This window comes from Psittacula echo (genome assembly GCF_963264785.1).
Source record: "Psittacula echo genome assembly, chromosome: 1".
In the NCBI taxonomy this organism is placed as follows: Eukaryota; Metazoa; Chordata; class Aves; order Psittaciformes; family Psittacidae; genus Psittacula; species Psittacula echo.
The window spans coordinates 154,202,086-154,222,196 of NC_137735.1; the positions used below are offsets into that span (position 1 = coordinate 154,202,086).

At 40.6% G+C, this 20,111-nt stretch overlaps 1 protein-coding gene across 1 annotated transcript in view; it reads right to left on the bottom strand.

Annotated features, from left to right (window-relative positions):
- Window positions 1-20,111, bottom strand: part of TMEM117 (transmembrane protein 117) — a gene marked incomplete at both ends in the record, with an annotated part of 221,200 nt that overhangs the window by 39,408 nt on the left and 161,681 nt on the right. The window contains one exon of the mRNA XM_080632603.1: window positions 1,793-1,952. Coding sequence (XP_080488729.1) covers window positions 1,793-1,952 — 160 coding nt within the window. The remainder of the gene's footprint in view (window positions 1-1,792; window positions 1,953-20,111) is intronic.

The following is a 20,111-nucleotide window of genomic DNA, read 5'->3' on the forward strand; positions in this document are numbered from 1 at the left end:
TCAGCCTCAAACAAAAATTGCTTAATACTAAGTGGTTTGGGTTTGGTTTGAGTTCTTTTTTCTAATTTTTACCATTTTGTTGCTAAAGCTTGTTAAGTTAGAAAAAAAATCTGTGAAACAGACAACACTCTTAGAAAAAATTTCTACAGACGGGTAATTCTACAGCATACTTCAGTCAAAGGATCATGATTCTGATGGTCTTCACTTGTGATTTATACTTTGCTGTCTCAAGCTGACTTTATGGCAGTAGCAATGCAATAATGCTAGAACTACACTGTAAATAAAAAATGCCAACTTCGTTGCACAGTCCAAATAAATAACTTTAAGTAACTCCATCACAAAAAGCGCAGTCAAAAATGCCATTAAAATGAGGGTCTTGCTTTGTGTTGTAAAAATATGAAGCAGTATTTGGGACAGGCTTTTTCACATAAAATTTTTCTCTATATTCAGATTCAGCAAGTCCAAGGTCAAAGTACTGGAACTTCATTTTTCAGAGTCAAAAGGATGGTTTAATTATTATCTGGAATGAAGACAACTGTTTCTCTATCCTGCATACAATATCAAATTCAATATAGCTTAATACATCATGTATTTTCATTCATGCTTTCATTACAGCCCTCTGAAGTACAATCATTTATTATACATTCTCTTGAATGTCTTCTAAACTGTAAATAAAATATGAAGTGCAAAGGGAGAGAAAAAAAAAAGCATCAGAAATCTTACTAGGAAAAAGTATTCCCTTTCTTATCCTCCTTGTTCTAACCATGAACCGTCATGAGCACTGAACAGTGGTGGACACTGGAAAACAAAACTGAAGATCAGGTCTTATGCAGCTTTAATGTTCTCGTACAGCAGTGATAAATTCTGAGTGCACCAGTGTCACCTCTATGATAATTACCCAAGCAATAGATATCTCATTAAAGAGAACTAAGTGGCTCAGAAACAATCTTTTCTAGTGGAGTTAGTAATATATTAGAGCTAAATTCTATGCTAAACTTCCATTCAACAGTCTACACATGTCTAGGAATAGCAAAAGTCACTCCAGCCTTCAATGCTCCTTTCAATAGCCTCAGCCCAAATAACTTAATTTTTTACAGAGCATTGGGTGAGTTATCCACACAAGGCTCAGACCACAGAAAAATGCAAAAGGTAGAGTGCAGCATCACACGAAGAAAGCTTTTGGCCACCTACTTGTGACCCAGATTCCTTTACTAACAGCTAGATTTGAAGAAGACATCAGGCAGACTACAGGGAATCATCTCCCCTGTTAACCTCACTGGCAGAAGACATTACTGTACATGGACCTGTCATCAAAGTAAAATCTTTATGTGAAAGTGGAAGGTAGATCTTAGCAGCAAATACTGATTTTCATCTATTAAGACGTGGTACTGTGTATATGCCTAGTTTTATAAATGCTTGAAATATGAAAGTATTTCTTTCTTTTTTGGCCAAATTTCTCTCATTTTCCTATGAGAAACTTTGAATTTACAGAACAACTAGCTTCCATCTTTTTTTCCAAGGTAATTTTTTCAGAAAACACATTCTAATTTGGAAAGTCATGCAGTGCTTACCTGCTAATCTAAGAAGACAAATCAGAATATTTTGCAATAAAAAGCCAGAGGCCTTTTTTCCAGGGGCACTGAAAATGGTTTATAATGGTTAATACTAATAGCCATTGCAAACCAAACATTTATTTACCTTTATGTTGCATTAGCTAAACACCATTTGCTCTAGAGGAAATAGAGTGACTAGGCAGCCTCAGCAGCTAGAATGAAAGATTAGGAGAGTGTACCTGCATGACAATAAGAAGGTCAAACACCAAGATGAAAGAAGCCAAGAAGGCTCTTGAGACTTCATCACTTGGCAGAAATCCACGATTAAGCTTGTCCCAGCTGATCCAGTCAGTAGTGATGACAAGCACAACTACAGAGGTCAGCGTAAATAGAACCGTCCTGTGAGGGAAAAAAAAAATAGTTCAGAGAGAATACAATAGTAACAAAGATGCATCATTCTATTTTATCTGTCTTCTAATGGTCAACTAGTGCTTTAGCAACACTTTGCTGCTGATGAAAAGAGATTGAAGACAATTAAGTGTACAAACAAATCATTTAATTCAAAATAGGAAAGCAGTCAGCTGTATCCTTAGTAAAAAGAAATTTAGGAGCTAGTATTAAGCATTCTGCAAAATCAGGCTGGAGTGTATCATTCGTGTTCTTTATTCCATATTTTTCACTGAAGATGCAAATCAGTTAAGTAAAAGAAGGAAGAAGTAAACTACAATAATGTACCAAGGACCATATGATCTAGGCCAGATTCAAATGAACAATTTGACAGAACATTTTCCAAAGCACCAAAGATATTAGAACCTTTGAAAGGTCTTTTTTTAGCTGTAGGAGCTATAGGAGACTAACTGTGAAGTCTAATTTTTATATAGAAACACGTCTGTATGAAATAAATGTTCATTGCACTAAATTAATTTTTAGTAAATTCTGAGGGTTGTAGAAAGATTTTGCTTCTTGTCTCCTAAGATGTCCTTTGCACAAGTTTTAAACATATCTTATGGCATTTATAAGAAGTCAGGGAAGAGTGAATTACAAAAGTAATAAAGCCTCCATATGAATGCTATGAGAATTCCAGAAGACACATTTGGTTAATTCATACAGTTTTGTAATATGGCATTTAAGAAAATATCTTTCTAAGTTATCCCCCCAAAATAGCTCTGCATCATTTCCAGCAGCACTTTGGTGATATCCTTCAGAGTTGGCAGCAATGACTGATTGAATTCCTGGTACTGTGGAAGCAGGCAAATTTAGCCGGTAATTTGAGGGGGAGCAAGGCTTCTCCCAGTAGCCACAGCTGTCAGTAAGTCTGTGCTATAATAGGGGCATATCAACATCTGAATGCACACACGCAGCTAAATAATTGTGGCAGGGTAGAGGTTTTTTTCTACAGCAATAAAGTCTCATTTTCTTCAGCTACCAAAAGCTGTAAAACAACATGAAGTCTATTTCTCATGACACTTCCAAACAGGACAAATATTCAACAGTGTAAAAGAAAAATCTGTATACCAGTAGTCACAGGATACCAGTCTATACATAGTTCTTTCTATACATCAGCCTTGGCTGTGTCTGTGTAGGAAGAGAAAATAAATCTGCACATAAGCAGTAGTATACACATTTGGACTCCTAAACATTATTCTTCTGTTGCATGATGGGCTGTGCTTCTTCACAATATAATGAGACACAAAATGACATGATTGCTACCACTTTTACCTTTGAACATTTATTTTTATTCTTAATAAATATATTCAGATATACTCAATGCCACGGTTGGCACCGTAACAGTATCCCTTGAGTGTATTACCAGCATCTGGGCAAGACAAAAAACCCAAATGAGGCACATTAGACTTAATTAGACCTAAGCAATATTCAAGCCTGCTTATCCCCAAAACATTTGCTTAGCTACCATTTCACCTGTCAGTACTTAAACCTGACTGGCTTTTCTACAAGCTCCACTTTGGCACGTACCCAGAATGGTTCACTTCAGAAAGGCAATTCATTACAGTGTTTTTCTCTTGCATATAGCCTCTTAAGGGTGGCTTTTTTCCACCTATTTCACCTTCATATCTGAAATCCACATGGAAGTAAATGTTCTCCCTTCAGCTGAGAGATTCTCCAGAAAGAACAGTCCTCAGCGCTTGTCTGCCAGCCAGTGCAATGTGCCCTGGCTGCTGGGCACACTGGTTTTCCTTGTCGTCTTTCTGAGGAACCCATATCTCCTGGTGCATAGTTAGTTTAGAACCATAACTCAAGTCTATGTAGTTCGCTATGGGAACCATGTACCCAGAAGTTATGCACAACACTACTCTTCTTCAGTCCTTTTGAATTATGCATTCGTCTTTTGGAGAAAGAGTTCAAAACATGGAATGTCAGGCTTTGGCATGTATGCAAGCAAAGGCAAACATATTTTTATGCATGCAAAGACCAGTGTGTGTGCTCAAGCCCTGATTTCCTTGAGGAAATGCATAGGCACTTAAAAAACTGCTTTGTTATTCATTCTGAAATGCCAAATAGGGAGGCGAGACAGAAGAAAATTGGCTGCTAATGGAATAAGAAAATGTGAAACCAATAAAATAAGTTAGAAATAGACTTTTGAAATGGTTGCATTAAACATTGTAATTAGCACTCAGTTGTATTTTTGACCTATGACACTGGAACACAGCAAGAAATTCAATACATGCTTTTGGAGTTGTTATAAACTGAGTTTGTCTGGATTAGAGTTCAGTTCACTTCTTGTGAAAGTGCAGCATTACCCCAGTGTCCTGGGGATTAAGAGAAGCTGAGTATTTCATTTAACTTGACATAATTGTATCAGATGAACCAGTGTGAACTACCCTGCAGTATTTAGGCCACTGTACTTTGCCCTTTATTCTGCAAATGCAGATTACCGAGAAAAAGCTATGCTATCAAACTATTCACAGCATTGCTGGCAGGGCTTATCCATCTTCTGCTTACAGAAGGGCTGTGAGGGGGAAAGCAAGTGAGGATTGACTCTTCTCTGTGCCAGACATTAAGAAACACAACTTCCATCTCTGCTTCAGAGGAAATTCACTTTTATATTTCACTTGTAATTCTAGATTACTGTATTCAATGATTATGTGCCCTGTGCACCTATTCAGCTACAATAACACACATTTTACAACCTACCTCATGCTTTTCAAGACACAAGGTTTTCTTTTGAAGAATAAAAATAATAACAATTTTAAAAAGTCTGCAAAACCCCCACTGTCCAGGTTAATTGCTTACTGAGAAGGTAAAATTACTAGGTAGGTCCAGAAAAGTCAGTGCTGTGCTTATCATTGCCAGTGATGATCCAAATTCTCAGTTCCACACTGAAATTTGGGAAAGATTGAAGAGAGCGATTTTTACTGCCAGGAACCTCTCAAGAAGCAGGTAATGTTTTGGACTGCATCTCTATAATCTTTGATAGCCAGGGCTGAGTTTGGTCTTGAGTTTGTCAAGACAAGTCACTCATGCCAAACTGAATCCACAACTGCTGACCCTCATTTGACAACAGAACATTAATTTTGTCCTCACACATGTAGCAAGAGCCAAAACAGATGCCTTTGGCTTCTGCACCTTCCCACAACAGCACTTTCTTGGACCATGATCTTTGACCAAGCTGATCAGCCACTTAGCATCTGTCACCCAGCATCTTATACACTACAAGAGGTTATGCACAACATAGGCCAGAAGTTTGAGCAGGATTTTGTCACTGACAGTAGTGCAGACAATCCCTTATAGCAGACAGGGTCATAACCTCAGCCTTGCAGACTCTAACATGCAGAAATGACATTTCTGGAGGGGAAAGGCTGTGGCATCTCATTTTCCTTTACACTATTGTAATCAGTAGTAAGTACAGAACATACAAATGCAATGGGCCATCCTCAACAAACTATGTCAAGTACCTGGCATTAATTTACCTACAATGTCTCCACACTGCAGTCTTAGTGTTCAAGAACATAGCTATTATCCTCTGAAGTCTGGACAACCCAACCCTAGACAAGTTTGGTGTGCTACATCACCTGTCACATGCTCCCATGAGAGATGTCGTTCACAACTTTGCTCACATGAACTTTGCAGAAGTCTGAGAGGTCACATATGAATCTTCTATTTGCTCAGTGGAGGTCATAGTTATGTGAATCGAAAAGGACTGTCACTGCAGCATAATGCAGACCCTGATGGATAACAGGTTTGCATGAAATGCTTAGCAAACAGGTCATCTTTGATTCGGGGCAGTCCAGTATACAGGTACTGATCTGCATTGCATGCAGTGCTGCACATTCCCTGCTATTTCTGGCATATTTCTGATGGAAAAATCAGAACACCAGTCCATAATTGGACAGATATGGAATATCAGTCTATAATTATTTTTTGTATATGCCCATAAATTTCACTGCATGCTTATGGAGCTTGCACTGGGATGCTTTGCTATGAGAATATGGACTTCATTTGTTCACCTAAATACACGCTTCCTAAACCCTGTTCACATTAAGCCAGCGTGCAGTGCTCTGCACAGCTTCTGCTGAAGAAGGAACTCTGCCAACAGAGCCATCACTGGAAACAGTGGTCTTCATTTCTCTGTCAGAGTCCATACACACCTACATTGCCTACATATGCAATGACCATCATACATATTATCTTAGCCTTATTTCTGCCTTTTGGGCTGAAAATTTCACACCCTTCTCTTAAACACCTCTTGCTCTTTCAAAAAACACCCACAAAAAAACCCCCCATCTCTCCAGACTTTCTGTCTCTCTGCTCCTTGTGTACGATGCCTGAGCTGTCACTTGGCACATCAAGACCAGAGATCAGGATGGATTTTCCTACTAATTCTTCAAATAAAAATCCTGTTGTAAAGGAAAGTAGCTCTTCATCACCTTTCCCTTGCTACTCCTCTTCCCTCACCCCCTGAGAGAAGTTCTCCTCATGGGGCTTTCTGAGAAATTTCTCTGCTGCTGTCCCAGTGCCCAGATGCCCTGCATGCCACACTGTGGCCAAAGGGTGAAAAAGAACCAAGAAAACTTCAATCAGAAACACAGGTACATCAAATAAACAAGACATACTTACAAAGTGTAATGAAAAACGTAACCTGGACACAAACAGCAAGAACACGAAGCCAACGCAACATTGCAGAAAGGAAAAGTAACAGAAGCAAAATAGGGCTAAGTAAGGCCAACACATTCCCTGGAAAATAAAATTAGAATAGTGTGTATTTGGGTGAGCAAAGCTGTGCCCTTCTTCATCAGATAATACTCTGAAGTGTTAGGTCTGCCTGCTTTCTTCCACTTCAAAATACTGATAATAGAGTGGGATTTCCTAAAAAGCTCTTCCAGAAGTCTAAGATTAATCCAAAATATTCAGTGAAAGAAAGCAAAACCAACAAAACCCAGTGGAGTGAGTAATCCATCCAGTGCTGTGAGGAACTAGGCTTTTTGGTAGGATTCTTTGCCAGAATCTTTCCCCAGCAGATGTTTCCATTCCTACACTCTGGGCTACTTCATGGGTGATGACACTCAACAATGGCAAAAGTAAAGATGACTTTCTCCACTGCCTCCAACCAAGATGATTGATAGATTGTTTCCATTTCCAAATGCAGGGACAACCAGTGATACTCAGCCTCCTGGGATATGAGAAGCAGGAGCTGCCACGCCACTTGCTGGACACAACTGCATTAATAAATTAGCTCCCAAAGGAGTTTTGTAAGCTCAGTCTGGCATGGAAGATGCTCAAGATTCTGCAGACTCCCTTACAGGGCTGTTCTGTCAATGCCTTCATCTTTCTTCCTGCAGACATTGTCCTTGCCCTGTCTGACTGGTACATAACTGTTCTCCCTTTGTCTTGCACCTGCACAATCTTGAGCTTACGAACTGCAAGCTCTTTATGAGTGGGATGAGCCCAGATTTGTCTGTGGAGAAAGAAAAAAACACTTATTCCTGAGATCTTCAATGTAGTTGTTCTCTGAATATGCAACTGCAATTACATACATCAATAATTCTCTAGATCCATAACTAGCAAGAAAAAAGATCTCTCATCAGAAGCCATCAATTTGGAAACTCCTTTTTAAAGAGTGTGGCAGGGAACATCACTGCAGCTTAATGTGCAGACTGCCTGCCATACTGGGGTTTGCAGTCTGTCTACCCAAAAGGAAATCCCACCATTGGCATATGAAATGCCACTAGTGCCATCCCATGCCAGTGCAGTCCCTTACCTTCAGAGAATCATAGAATTGTTAGGGAGGGGAAGGACCTTAAGATCATCTAGTTCCAACCCCTCTGCCATGGGCAGGGACACCTCACGCTAAACCATGTCACCCAAAGCTCTGTCCGCCCTGGCCTTGAACACCATCAGGGATGGAGCATTCACAACCTCCCTGGGCAAACCATTCGAGTGCCTCACCACTCTCACAGTAAAGAATTTCTTCCTTATATTCAATCTAAACTTCCCCTGTTTAATTTTGAACCCGTTACCCTTTGACCTATCACTACAGTCCCTAATGAAGAGCCCCTCCCCAGCATCCTTGTAGGCCCCCTTCAGATCCTGGAAGGCTGCTGTGAGGTCTGCACGCAGCCTTCTCTTCTCCAGACTGAACAGCCCCAACTTTCTCAGCCTGTCTTCATACGGGAGGTGCTCCAGTGCCCTGATCATCCTCGTGGCCCTCCTCTGGACTTGTTCCAACAGTTCCATGTCCTTTTTATGTTGAGGACACCAGAACTGCACACAATATTCCAAGTGAGGTCTCACGAGAGCAGAGTAGAGGGGCAGGATCACCTCCTTCAACCTGCTGGTCACTCTCCTTTTGATGCAGCCCAGGATACGGTTGGCTTTCTGGGCTGCGAGCGCACACTGAAGCCAGCTCATGCTCATTTTCTCACCCACCAACACCCCCAAGTCCTTCTCCACAGGGCTGCTCTGAATATCTTCTTTGTCCAACCTGTAGCTGTGCCTCGGATTGCTCCGACCCAGGTGTAGGACCTTGAGAGAACACTGTGTGCCAGAGCAGAAGATGGGCTTCTCTGAAACACAATGTTGGGCTCTGGAGAAAGAGCTTTGAGAGACTAAGCCAGGAAGGAAGAGGAAAGGAATACCTTATGCTTTGCAGTCTACTACAACTGATGTCAAATGCTGGTGCAAACCAAAGACTTTCTGGCTTAATTTCAGGGGAAGGGAAGGCCACGTCCTTTAGGTTTTAGGATTCTTTTTAATTCCAGTATGACAGCCATCAGCCCTCCTGGTCAAAGTTTTCCTGGCAATATATGTAAACTGCCCATGCAAGTGCATATAGGCTAATCACTAAGTGACATTATGGGCCATGACAAAGGCATGGAAATGGGAAGACTGGCTTGCCTGTCCTACTTCTTTAAATCAGAATGCCAAGCATGAAGTTATTGGTGTTCTCCCAAGTCTTGGCTGAGAGAAGACACAATTTACTGCAGTGATCTTAGGTCCTGGCTGCTTGGAACACCCTGTCTGCTGTTTCGCGTGTCCTACCTTCCACATCAGGAAATTCCTAGGCAGAGTCGACAATCCCTGACTTATCCTCTGGCAGCCCCTATGTGGTACCACAAAACCATTCATAGCACATCCCCTCCAGGCCTATGCCAGAAGTACCTTTGACACCATGCAGCCAAATCTTCAGGATGTGTTATTTGTTTGCACTGAGTTGAAAACTTAAAAAAACCAATAGAATTTGTCCCTGGAAATATAAAGACAAGCTAAGAAATGTATAAAAGTTCACAAAACATTTAATGCTGGAAGCAAGAATTGTTTCCATTCTTTTCATGTCTAAATCAGCAGGGCAAAGTTTACTGAAAACAAATTCTGGTCTGTGATGGGGCTTCATTTCTCAAACTGTCACATAGTGAAAGTGAAGTTTTTCACTGCTCAAATATCAAATAGAATTCTTTGCACAACCATACAGAAGGAGAAGATAGGACTACCTTCAATTTACCAGCAACTTTGAGATGCTCATTGTTAGAGATACTTAGAATTTTCTTGTCTTGCGTGACCCTCTGCCAAGTCTTCTATGAAGCTACAGCTTTGATGTTCAGATAGGAAGAGTTCTGCTAAGATTAACTGAAGAGATGAAAGAAAAACTTTGGCTATTTTCCTCATGTTCATTTTGTCTCTCCCAAGAGGCAAAAAGCAATATTTTGCCCTTTGACAACACCTTTTCCAGAAAAAAGCCCCTACCTGTGCTTAGTCAAAAGGAGCACTTAGAGAACTTTTAATCACACTTTCACACATAATTACCACTAAGCCAGGTTATTTAAAAACTTAAACATTGTTAATAAGCACTCCAGGTATTGCTACTATGTACAGTTGGGTCAGAGGACATATTAACAAAGAAACAAGATCATAAATTCTGCACTCCTGTTACTGTTTATTAAAGGAATGAGCATATATACTTAATAAAATAGAGTATAATATAAATATGAATTTACTAAATAAAGAAAATTAACTAGCATATAGTCTAGGTGTATTTAAACTAAATAAAACTACCTGGCAGTTAACCAGTATTCATCAAAACATTTGGCTTCAGATGGTATTGTAGGAAACAGAAATGGAATTCTAATCAATGTTTCATAAATTACTATTTGTATTTCCAAAGAATCATAGAATCATAAAATGGTTTGCATTGGAAGAGACCTTAAAGATCATCCAGTTCCAACCACCCTGCCACAGGGCACAGGCAGGGACACCTTGCATTAGACCAAGCTGCTCAAGGCCCCATCCAGCCTGGCCTTGAACATTGCCAAGGATGGAGTATTCACTACTTCTCTGGGCAACCTGTACCAGTGCCTCACCACCCTCACAGCAAAAAATTTCTTCCTAATATCTAATCTAAATCTCCCCTCTTTCATTTTCAGGAGTGTCAAGTCCCTCTGAATGGCATCTCTTCCCTCCAGCGTGTTGACTGCACCACACAGCTTGGTGTCATCAGCAAACTTGCTGAGATTGCACTCGATCCCACATGTCATGACAAAGATGTTAAACAGCGGTGGTCCCAATACCAACCCCTGAGGAGCGCCACTTGTCACTGATCTCCACTTGGACATCAAGCCATTGACCACAATTCTTTGTGTGTGACCATCCAGCCAATTCCTTATCCAGCAAATGGTCCATCCATCAAATCCACATCTCTACAGTTTAGAGACAAGGATGTCATGCAGGACAGCATCAAATGCTTTTCACAGTTCCAGGTAGATGACAGCAGTCACTCTTGCCTTATTGTAATTCAGAAAGCCACCAAATTTGTTAGGCACAATTTCCCTCAGTGAAGCCATGTTGGCTGTCACCAATCACCTCTTTATTTTCCATATGCCTTAGCATGGTTTCCAGGAGGATCCACTCCATAATCTTGCTGGACACTGAAGTAAGACTGATTGGCCTGTCTTTCATGGATCTTCCTTTTTATCCCTTTTTAAACATGGGAGTTACATTTCCCCTTTTCCGGTCAGTGGGAACTTTACTGGTCTGTCAAGACTCCTCAAATATGATGGATAGTGGCTTAGCCATTTCATCTGCCAGTTCCCTCAGGACCCATGAATGCATCTTACCAGGTCCCATGGACTTGTGCACCTTCAGGTTCCTTATATGGTCTTCAACCTGGCATTCTCCTGCAGTGTGTGACTCCTCATTCTCCCAGTCCCTACCTTTGCCTTCTGTGACCTGGGCAGTGTGGCCGGAGCACTTGCCAGTGAAGACTGAAGCAAAAATGTCATTGAGCACCTCAAGCTTCTCCATATCCTGGATAACCAGGTATCCCGTTTCCTGTCAGAGAGGGCCCACATTTTCCCTGGTCTTCCTTTTATCACCAACATACCTATAGAAGCTTTACTTGTTGCTTTTGACATCTGTGGCCAGATTAAATCCTATCAGGGCTTTTGCTTTCCTAACTTGATCCCTGGCTGCTCAGATGATTTCTCTGTATTCTTCCCAGGCTACCTGTCCTTGCTTCCACCTTCTGCATGCTTTCTTTTTATTTTCAGTTTGTCCAGGGTCTCCTTGTTCATTCACGCAGGCCTCCTGGAGTTTTTGCCTGACTTCTTCTTTGTCAGGATGCATCCATCCCTCCTGAGCTTGGCGGAGCTGAACCTTGGATACTAACCAACTTTCTCTTCCCTCCAGGGCTTTATCCCATGGTACTCCACCAAGCAGATCCATCAAGAGGCCAAAGTCTACTCTTCTGAAGTCCAGGGTAGTGAACTTGCTGCATGGGCTGTAAGTCCACTGCAAACTATGCTTGGAACCGGCTACCTAACTCCTTTTCAGCCTCCCTGGCGTTATGCAGCCTTCTCACCACCTGCTGCAGCTCTGCTACCTGCTGCAGGAGGTCCTCCACCTGAGCACACCTTTTGCAGACAGCTCTGCTGTCTGCCCCTGCCCCAGGAGAAAGGTCTAGAAACTTCCTTCAGTCTGAAGCCTGCACTGCAGCCTCTTCCTTCAGCAGCTCCATTTGGGTGCAGGCATTGGCCACTGCTGGGGTAGATGGCACAGCATTTGCTCATTAGATAAGTGCCCACCATTCTGCCTTGAGGATCAGGTAGGATGAATGACCTTGACCTATGCAGATGGTCACAGAAAGGTGCCTGGTTTCTGGATTACGTGGACATTCCACAGTGGCCAGTGGAATGTTCCTCCTTCGAAGACCTCATGCCCTCCTGCATGATTTGCCATGTGAACTGCCCTCGCAGGTCTTGGTGATCCCCTGGGCTTTCCTTGGCTCAGGAAATACCCCCTGTATACCGCAATCCCCTGCTCCTCTGTGAACATGCCTGCTCTGGAGGTTGCAGTAGTTTATAGAGTAAATTTTTCATGAATGTGCCAATATAGTTAGGAATACCATATGAAAACAGATGCAGAAAGAGAGGAACAAATTTTATGGCTCTTGATATTTAAAAATGCTTTCCACTCCTCAGGAAAGAAAGATCATCCATCAAGTTAAATGCTCTCCATAATTTTTAATCTCAAAATCAGCACTGGCCAAACATACCATCGCACAGTGTACAGTAACTATAAAGAACAATGTTACTGCAGATGTTCATATGCAAATGTCAACACTTTATTTCACTTGTTTTAATTAAGAAAGGTTCTCTTGTTAAATCTGTCAAAAATAGCAACTCTAAAACCATTTAAAATAAAATATTTAGTCTCCCTGTTGCTTGGTGTAAGCACCACCTCTGCAATGAAGCAAGTGTAAGGAAAAGAAGCTCTGCTGGTGAAAAGCATCTGGGTTCTCCAGAGCAGCACATATGAACACCTCCAGCTGTCCACTGCTCTTCTGCTCTTGTGGGACAGAGGTTTTTTTCCATCTTATTTTCTTCCTCCCTGTCTCCTGGGGGCAGGGGGGCAGTGATAGAGCAGCTTGATGGACATCTAACCTTCAGCCAACGTCAACCCACCACAACTGCTAATACAGGCACACACCAGAAGAAACCATATGCAAAAAATAACTAGGAATATTTGGAAAATTAATTACATTGGATCTTTTTTGTTAAAATAAGCTGCTTGTTCCCCTGATGGGGACAAACATGGTGTAGAGGTATGGAATACTATTGCCAGATTTTAGAGCGCCACACCCCCATAGCATGCTCTGCAGGCATAAATAAGTCGCAGGAACTGTATTAATGTAGATCGCCATCAGAAAGACTTAATTATCTGAAGTTAAATACCAATAGAAGAAAATGGTTTATAATTCGAACTTTGACTTGCATTACCTCTTTGAAGAACTTGCCATCACAATAGTGTATTTGTGATTTTGATCCTACAGTACAAACTCATGGGTAAGGAATTCTGTATTTGCCAGTAACTAACTGCCCTGAAATATCTGTTCTGAAATTGCAAGTTCTGAAATACTCTGTTTCAAATAGGGAACAACAAAGGGAATTTTATGTTGGCACTGTCTTGTAAATCATAGAATCTGGAAAGGTCATCTAGATCCAATCCCCTTGATATGAAACTTGCATTACCAGTTAAGTCTTCTAGTCTATACTTGTCATGGTTCTGCCTGGTGAGCTGAAGAAACAGGACACTGCAGAGTAAAAAAGGATGCTCTGAGTCTGGAAAAACTTGAATTGTTTATTCTGCATTTTCATACATTCCTTTTTGCTTAGAAAAATTAAAAACATTTTGTGAATGTAAACAACACTGGTTTATTTTTTCCAGTTATATCAGTTTGTCAAAGAAAGGACATTACCTCTCCCACAAACCTTGCTTTATTTCTAGCTTTTGACTGTGATAGTTGCAATTTTACTAGAGTGAATCAATATGACTCCAGACATAGATGGGATTTTTGAACAAAGATTTGTATAAAGTCTGAAATTACATTTATGTTAATGCACAGAGGAAATATTTTACTATGTCTCATGTAATAAAATGAATAAGATTAGGTAATGTAGTCACATGGTGAAATATTAGAATTCTAGAGAGCACCATTTTTTTTATTATAGGAAGAAGCATCTTTGAGTTTCCTTTTGCCATGCCATTAATTTACTAAAATGAAAGTGTTATCTATTTCAAACAGCAGCTCATTTAAATTAAACTCATCAGCCATAAGTTTAAAGTTTCAAATGCCATTTCCTATCTGTGACACAGAAAAGGAAAAACAGTTTGAGAAGGTTTGTGGTCTTGCTTGTAAAAAACATTTTCAATCAACACCTATCATATGCAAGGTAGTATGACTCACATGAGTTATATCGAAGGAACAACATGTTCAGTTTCCAAAGTTAAAAGTTAATTGCCTAACTCCAGTAGAAAATATTGTGAAAAAAAAAACCCCTTACAATTCCATATAAGATAAAGGGAAGCCAATTTTCTTCTTTACTTTCAGACGGATACATCACTTATTGTATCAACAGAAAATGGGGGGTGGAAGACAGCTGTCTCAAGAAGCAACAAACCCAAGATCTTCAGTAATGTTTCCAGAGCATCAAGACAGACCCAACCGGCAATTTTTCAGGAAGAATGGTTTCTATTCAGAGAAGGGCAGTTCATCAAGACATGGAATTAACCTGTGAAAGGGTAACATGAGGGAAGCTGTGTCAGAACTGTATGATACCCGCACCTCACTGTGGTCAAAGAGCCAGGAGTTAGAGAAGCATCTCGGCTGCACAAAATAAAGCAAACAGACCAGGGGCCAATACCTGTTCTATGTGATTCACACCAGGTATTTGAGTATCAGTCTTAGAGAGACCAGATGAATGCTATAATAACCAGAATTCTTCACTGTGTAGGTGCTGAGGCACTGGAACAAATTGCCCAGAGAAGTGGTAAATGCTCCATCCCTGGCAGTGTTCATGTCCAGGCTGGACAGAGCCTTGAGCAACATGGTCTAGTGTGAGGTGTCCCTGCTCATGACAATGGGGTTGGAACTAGATGATCTTTAAGGTCCCTCCCAACCCTGACTATTCTATGATTCTATGATATACTACACAGTACTGTTTATTCAGACCCTTTATATAAACAAGTCAACATTAGTACAACTCTCTGCACACAGATTTTCAGCAGCCCCAGTAACTGTCACAGAAACTGATTATGAGAAGAAAACGTTCTTGGCCACTTTTTCTCAGCTATCATGAGGTACTTAGTAAAGTGTTAAATGCATTGCAACGTAGAACAAGAAAAAGCTTTTGAAATGGAAAAAAAAATTGTCTTTACATTTAGAAGGCAAATCCCAAATTCAAATGCATTTAGATAACTAAAATGCTGCTCTAAGAGCCTAAAATCAGGTTTTTCAGATCTATATTGAGAGCTAGAGGTATATACCAACACCTCTTTGATTTTCTTGAGTTGAAACGTTATTAAATTCTAGTTTTAAAAACAAGCAAGAGCATAAGTGCAGATTTAACGACACATTTTCAAGCCTGCCTATGATCTGAGTTATTTGGATTTCCAGACAGTTGACAAACTTCAATTTTCAGAACACCCAATTAACATGCAAGTCAGAAAGGTGGTAAAATCAATGAATTAATAAACTAATTCTTTCATTAATAAACAACATTATTCATTATTTCCCAATTATTGAATTTACTAGCATTGTTTTTTTCTGAATTTGTCTTATAATTAGCAAAACTTTAGCCCTGATCAAAGTTTTATTACATAGATAATATTCTGAACGTTTTGTCGGGATATTATATTCTCATATTTCTTTTATTTATTTGATTTTTATTTTTTCTCCAGGTCAGATATGAAGTCTGCTACATTTTGGCTACAGCAAAGTGAAAACCTGACCATTATTTTTTCAACTTATGTTGAAAAAATATTTTTACTTATGGTTTAGCTTAATACAATTAAACCATTTCAAAAGGAATTCAGACTCAGCCAGAAATCTACATGTGGCCTAACATATCTAATCTCTCACTACAGTCAACAGAGATGTAATGTGATATTTGGTTGCCTAAACATACTTGCTTAGTCTGATCTGGGGCACTGTGGAGTACCTCGTTTGGCCTCCAGACCCTGTAACAGAAGATCTCCTGTGTCCTGTGTCATATCTACCAGTCCTGTGCATTTTTCACTTTTTCAACACCCTAAAGCATTTCAAACTGTAGTCAATACCTATGTTTAGGCACCTGAATCTCACCTTTATTCAGTGAGTGAAGTCTGGAAAATTAGTCAGATGACTAAACACAAATTTATACTTGAGGCGAACTGAACGACCATCATCTGCATTGGTCAGAGCTACAGAACTCAGCTGTAGTAAGAGCTGGTATGCCAATAGCCTTAAACAAGATGTCAATACCAGGCACCTGAATCCAGACCTGTCTTAAAACTCAGTTTGAATCTCAAAAGTCAGTTTTCTATGTTTTCTCTCAAGAAAATAATGAAAAGCCTGCTTGAATTAGAAAAACAAAATACATTTTATTTGGGAAGTGTCAAAACTCATCTTTGCATAAAGTAACGGAAAAGTTCTATTTAGGAACTGTCAAATGAAAAATCCCACTGAAAAGCTGGGGGTTATTTGGTTTTTAAAGCACATTTTAGAAAACTGAAATATCTCTGCAAAACATTTTGTTGTTGCAGAGTCTTAAAATTATTCTTGCAAGTTTTTGGAAAAAACTAAGAACAAAACCCATAAAATTTCCCACTGTCTTTGTGATCATCAAACTGCCACTCAGTCACTGAGGTGTGCAGCTCTGGTGCTGGCATGAACCAGGGGAACCTCAGAGGGAGCTGACGGAGCTGCCAGGAGGCTGCAGCTTGCATGACAGTGGCTGAGGACACCCGGGTCAAGACAGGAGAAATGGCAGCCAAGCCCACACAGGTATAAAAGAAGCCCTTAGAGAACACTAGTAACCAGGATAGGCTGGATTAATGGGATGTGGCCAATTGTATGAGGTTTAACAAGGCAAAGTGCCAGGTCCTGCACTTGGGCCACAACAACCCCGTGGAAAGCTACAGGCTCGAGGAAGAGTGGCTGGAAAGCTGCTTGGTGGAAAGAGACCAGGGGATGCTGATTGATGGCCCCTGAACATGAGCTAGTTTGTGCCCAGGCAGCTAAGAAGGCCAACAGCATCCTGGCCAGTATCAGCGATAGTGTGTCCAGCAGGGCCAGGGCAGTGATCATCCCCCTGTTACTGGGGCACTGGTGAGGCTGCATCTTGAATCCTGATCAGTTCTGGTCTTATGAGGAGTGGCTGAAGGAACTGTTGTTCAGCCTGGAGAAAAAGAGGTTCTACAGCTACCTGACAGGAAGTTGTAGCAAAGTGGGTGTCAATCTCTTCTCCCAACTAACAAATGATGGGACAAGAGGAAACAGCATCAAGGGAAAAATTACTCACCAAAAGGGTTGTCAAGTGCTGGAACAGGCTGCCCAGGGAAGTGGTGGAGTCACCATCCCTGGAGGAATTAAGAAAATCTGTGGATGTTGTGCTTAGGGACATAGTTTAGTGGTGGACTTGGCAATGCTAGTTAATGGCTGGACTCTATGATCTTAAAGGTCTTTTCCAACCTAAACAGTTCTATGATTCTAGGTGTTGAATAAATACAGTGTCTGATTTTATCTATATAGAACATATGGAACACGTTATCCTCAACCAGATGTTGTCATGTTGCTGCTCCTAAACAAAGCTTTTGACAAGGTGGGAGGGCTGTATATTATACAATAATATTCTCATGGCTTTTCAGACAACCTATTATGTCCACAACCAAAATTAAAAAACATAGTTGCAATTTAGAATAATGTAATTTTAACAGTTTAATAACTTTGTGTGTTCTGAACTAGATTAGCTGCGTATTTTAGCTATATAGTAGTTTGATGGAGTAAGAAATTTCTCATTTTAGGTTTCATACACCATGGTATCTATGAGATACAACTTCTCCTTCATCAAGATGTACCTTTTACAATTACATTTGTGCAAACCCCATCAAAGTAAAATATAATTACAATTGTTTTGAACTGTTCTTTAATGTGGGTTGGGTTTTATTTTCCAAAGAATTTTGAATAAATGCGGGCTCTTTCATCTAGCAAGTTGATTATATTTTGATTAAATGTATTTTCAAAACAACTCCAACACACAAACACACAAAATCCAAAAGGCTTTTATCTTGCCTCCTGAGCAAAGCATTTTTATGTCAAAAATCTTCAAAAGAACATCAATCTTGCCATAGTAAGAAAAGGGCATTAGTAGACAGCAAGCTGAGCATGGTAACGGGTTAAAACTCAAACGGGAGAAGTTTAGATTGGATATAAGGAAGAAGTTTTTTACTGTGAGGGTGGTGAGGCACTGGAATGGGTTGCCCAAGGAAGCTGTGAATGCTCCATCCCTGGTGGTGTTCAAGGCCAGGTTGGACAGAGCCTTGGGTGGCATGGTTTAGTGTTAGGTGTCCCTGCCCATTGCAGGGGGGTTGGAACTGGATGATCTTAAGGTCCTTTCCAACCCTAACTATTCTATGATTCTACGAGTTGAGCACGTGTGCTGCCAGCAAAGAGGTCCCAGGAGTGTCTAAGACTGTACTAATAAATGCATGGCCAGTAGATCAAGGGAAATTATTATTTCCCTCTACTCTGGACTTGTTAGACCATATCCAGAATATCACATCCAGGTTTTGGCCCTGCAAAGCACTAATAAACTGAAGTCACCAGATTTGGGGCTGAAGCACCAGTCCTGCGAGGAGAGGTTGAGGGATTTGGGCAAGTTCAGTGTGGAGAAAGGGTGGCTTTGGAAGCACTTAACATCTGCCCCTCCCTGGGTACCTCTGGTGAGGTTAGCAAGATGATGGAGCCAACCTCTTCACAGAGTGAATGACAGGACAACAAGAGACAATACATATGTTGAAACAAGAGAGATTGAGAGTGGATGAAAGGAAAAACTATTTCTGATGAGTCCCATCAGGCAGTGGAAGAGGCTACCCAGATTTGCAGTCTCCATTTCTACAGGTTTTTGAGACCAAACTGGATAAATCTCTGAGCAGCCTAGTGTCAGCTCAGAGGTGACCCTGCTTTAAGTAGGAAATTACTGTGATTTTGATGTCCTAGAAAGTTAACCTTTCTAAGAATAGAATAGTGTTAGAAAGAAGAATGAGCATAAAGAAGCTAATAAAGAAACTCAATAGAATATATGCTGAAAGTCAGTGCTACTCTGATAATTATGTGCCCAGTTCTGTGTAAATATGGATATTGTCACTTTTCCAGTGATAGATTAACATGAGGAACTTCTGAGAAGCAAAGAGAACAAGAGAACTTGAAAATTGTTACTGCTGAATTCACTAAGATGCCCAGATGCACACCTGGTTAAACTTTCAGCTTGTCAGGAAATGGTTATCCCTCTCAAACAGAAACTTTTCAGTATTTCAGGGAAAGCTCTATATTGTATCCTGAGACTAATTTGCACTCTTTTCCAGATTGTTAGAGTAAACAGAAATCAGGAAACAGATAAATCCTGGAAGAAATTGCAGTATTCTGAGAAATCAGAAAGATGTAGTAAAGTGAGTCTTCTCCCCCCACTGAGAAGTGTAGAGATGATTAACATTCACTCACGTGGATCGCCATGCTACCGGCTACTCTGAGGAGACTGAGTCTCTCACTAGTTTTGATCAGAAATTCCTTCCCACAGATTAGAAATATTTCTCAAAGAAAGTTTAATCAGAAGTGATGCATCTCTGAATGTCTGAGTTAAAAAAAAAATATTAAATTTTTTGTTGTTGTGGAATTCCCAACAAGGTGCAAGCAAAGGTCCTTCTCCTGAGGTGATCTGCCCCTCTACTCTGCTCTCATGAGACCTCACTTGGAGCACTGTGTGCAGTTTTGGTGTCTTCAACATAAGCAGCACATTGAGCTGTTGGAACAAGTCCAGAGGAGGGCCACGAGGATGATCAGGGGACTGGAGCACTTCCCATATGAAGACAAGCTGAGAAAGTTGGGGCTGTTCAGCCTGGAGAAGAGAAGGCTGCGTGGAGACTTCATAGCAGCCATCCAGTATCTGAAGGGGGCCTATAAGGATGCCAGAGAGGGGCTCTTCATCAGGGACTGGAGTGATAGGATAAGGGGTAATGGGTTAAAACTTAAACAGGGAAAGTTTAGATTGGATATAAGGAAGAAATTCTTTACTG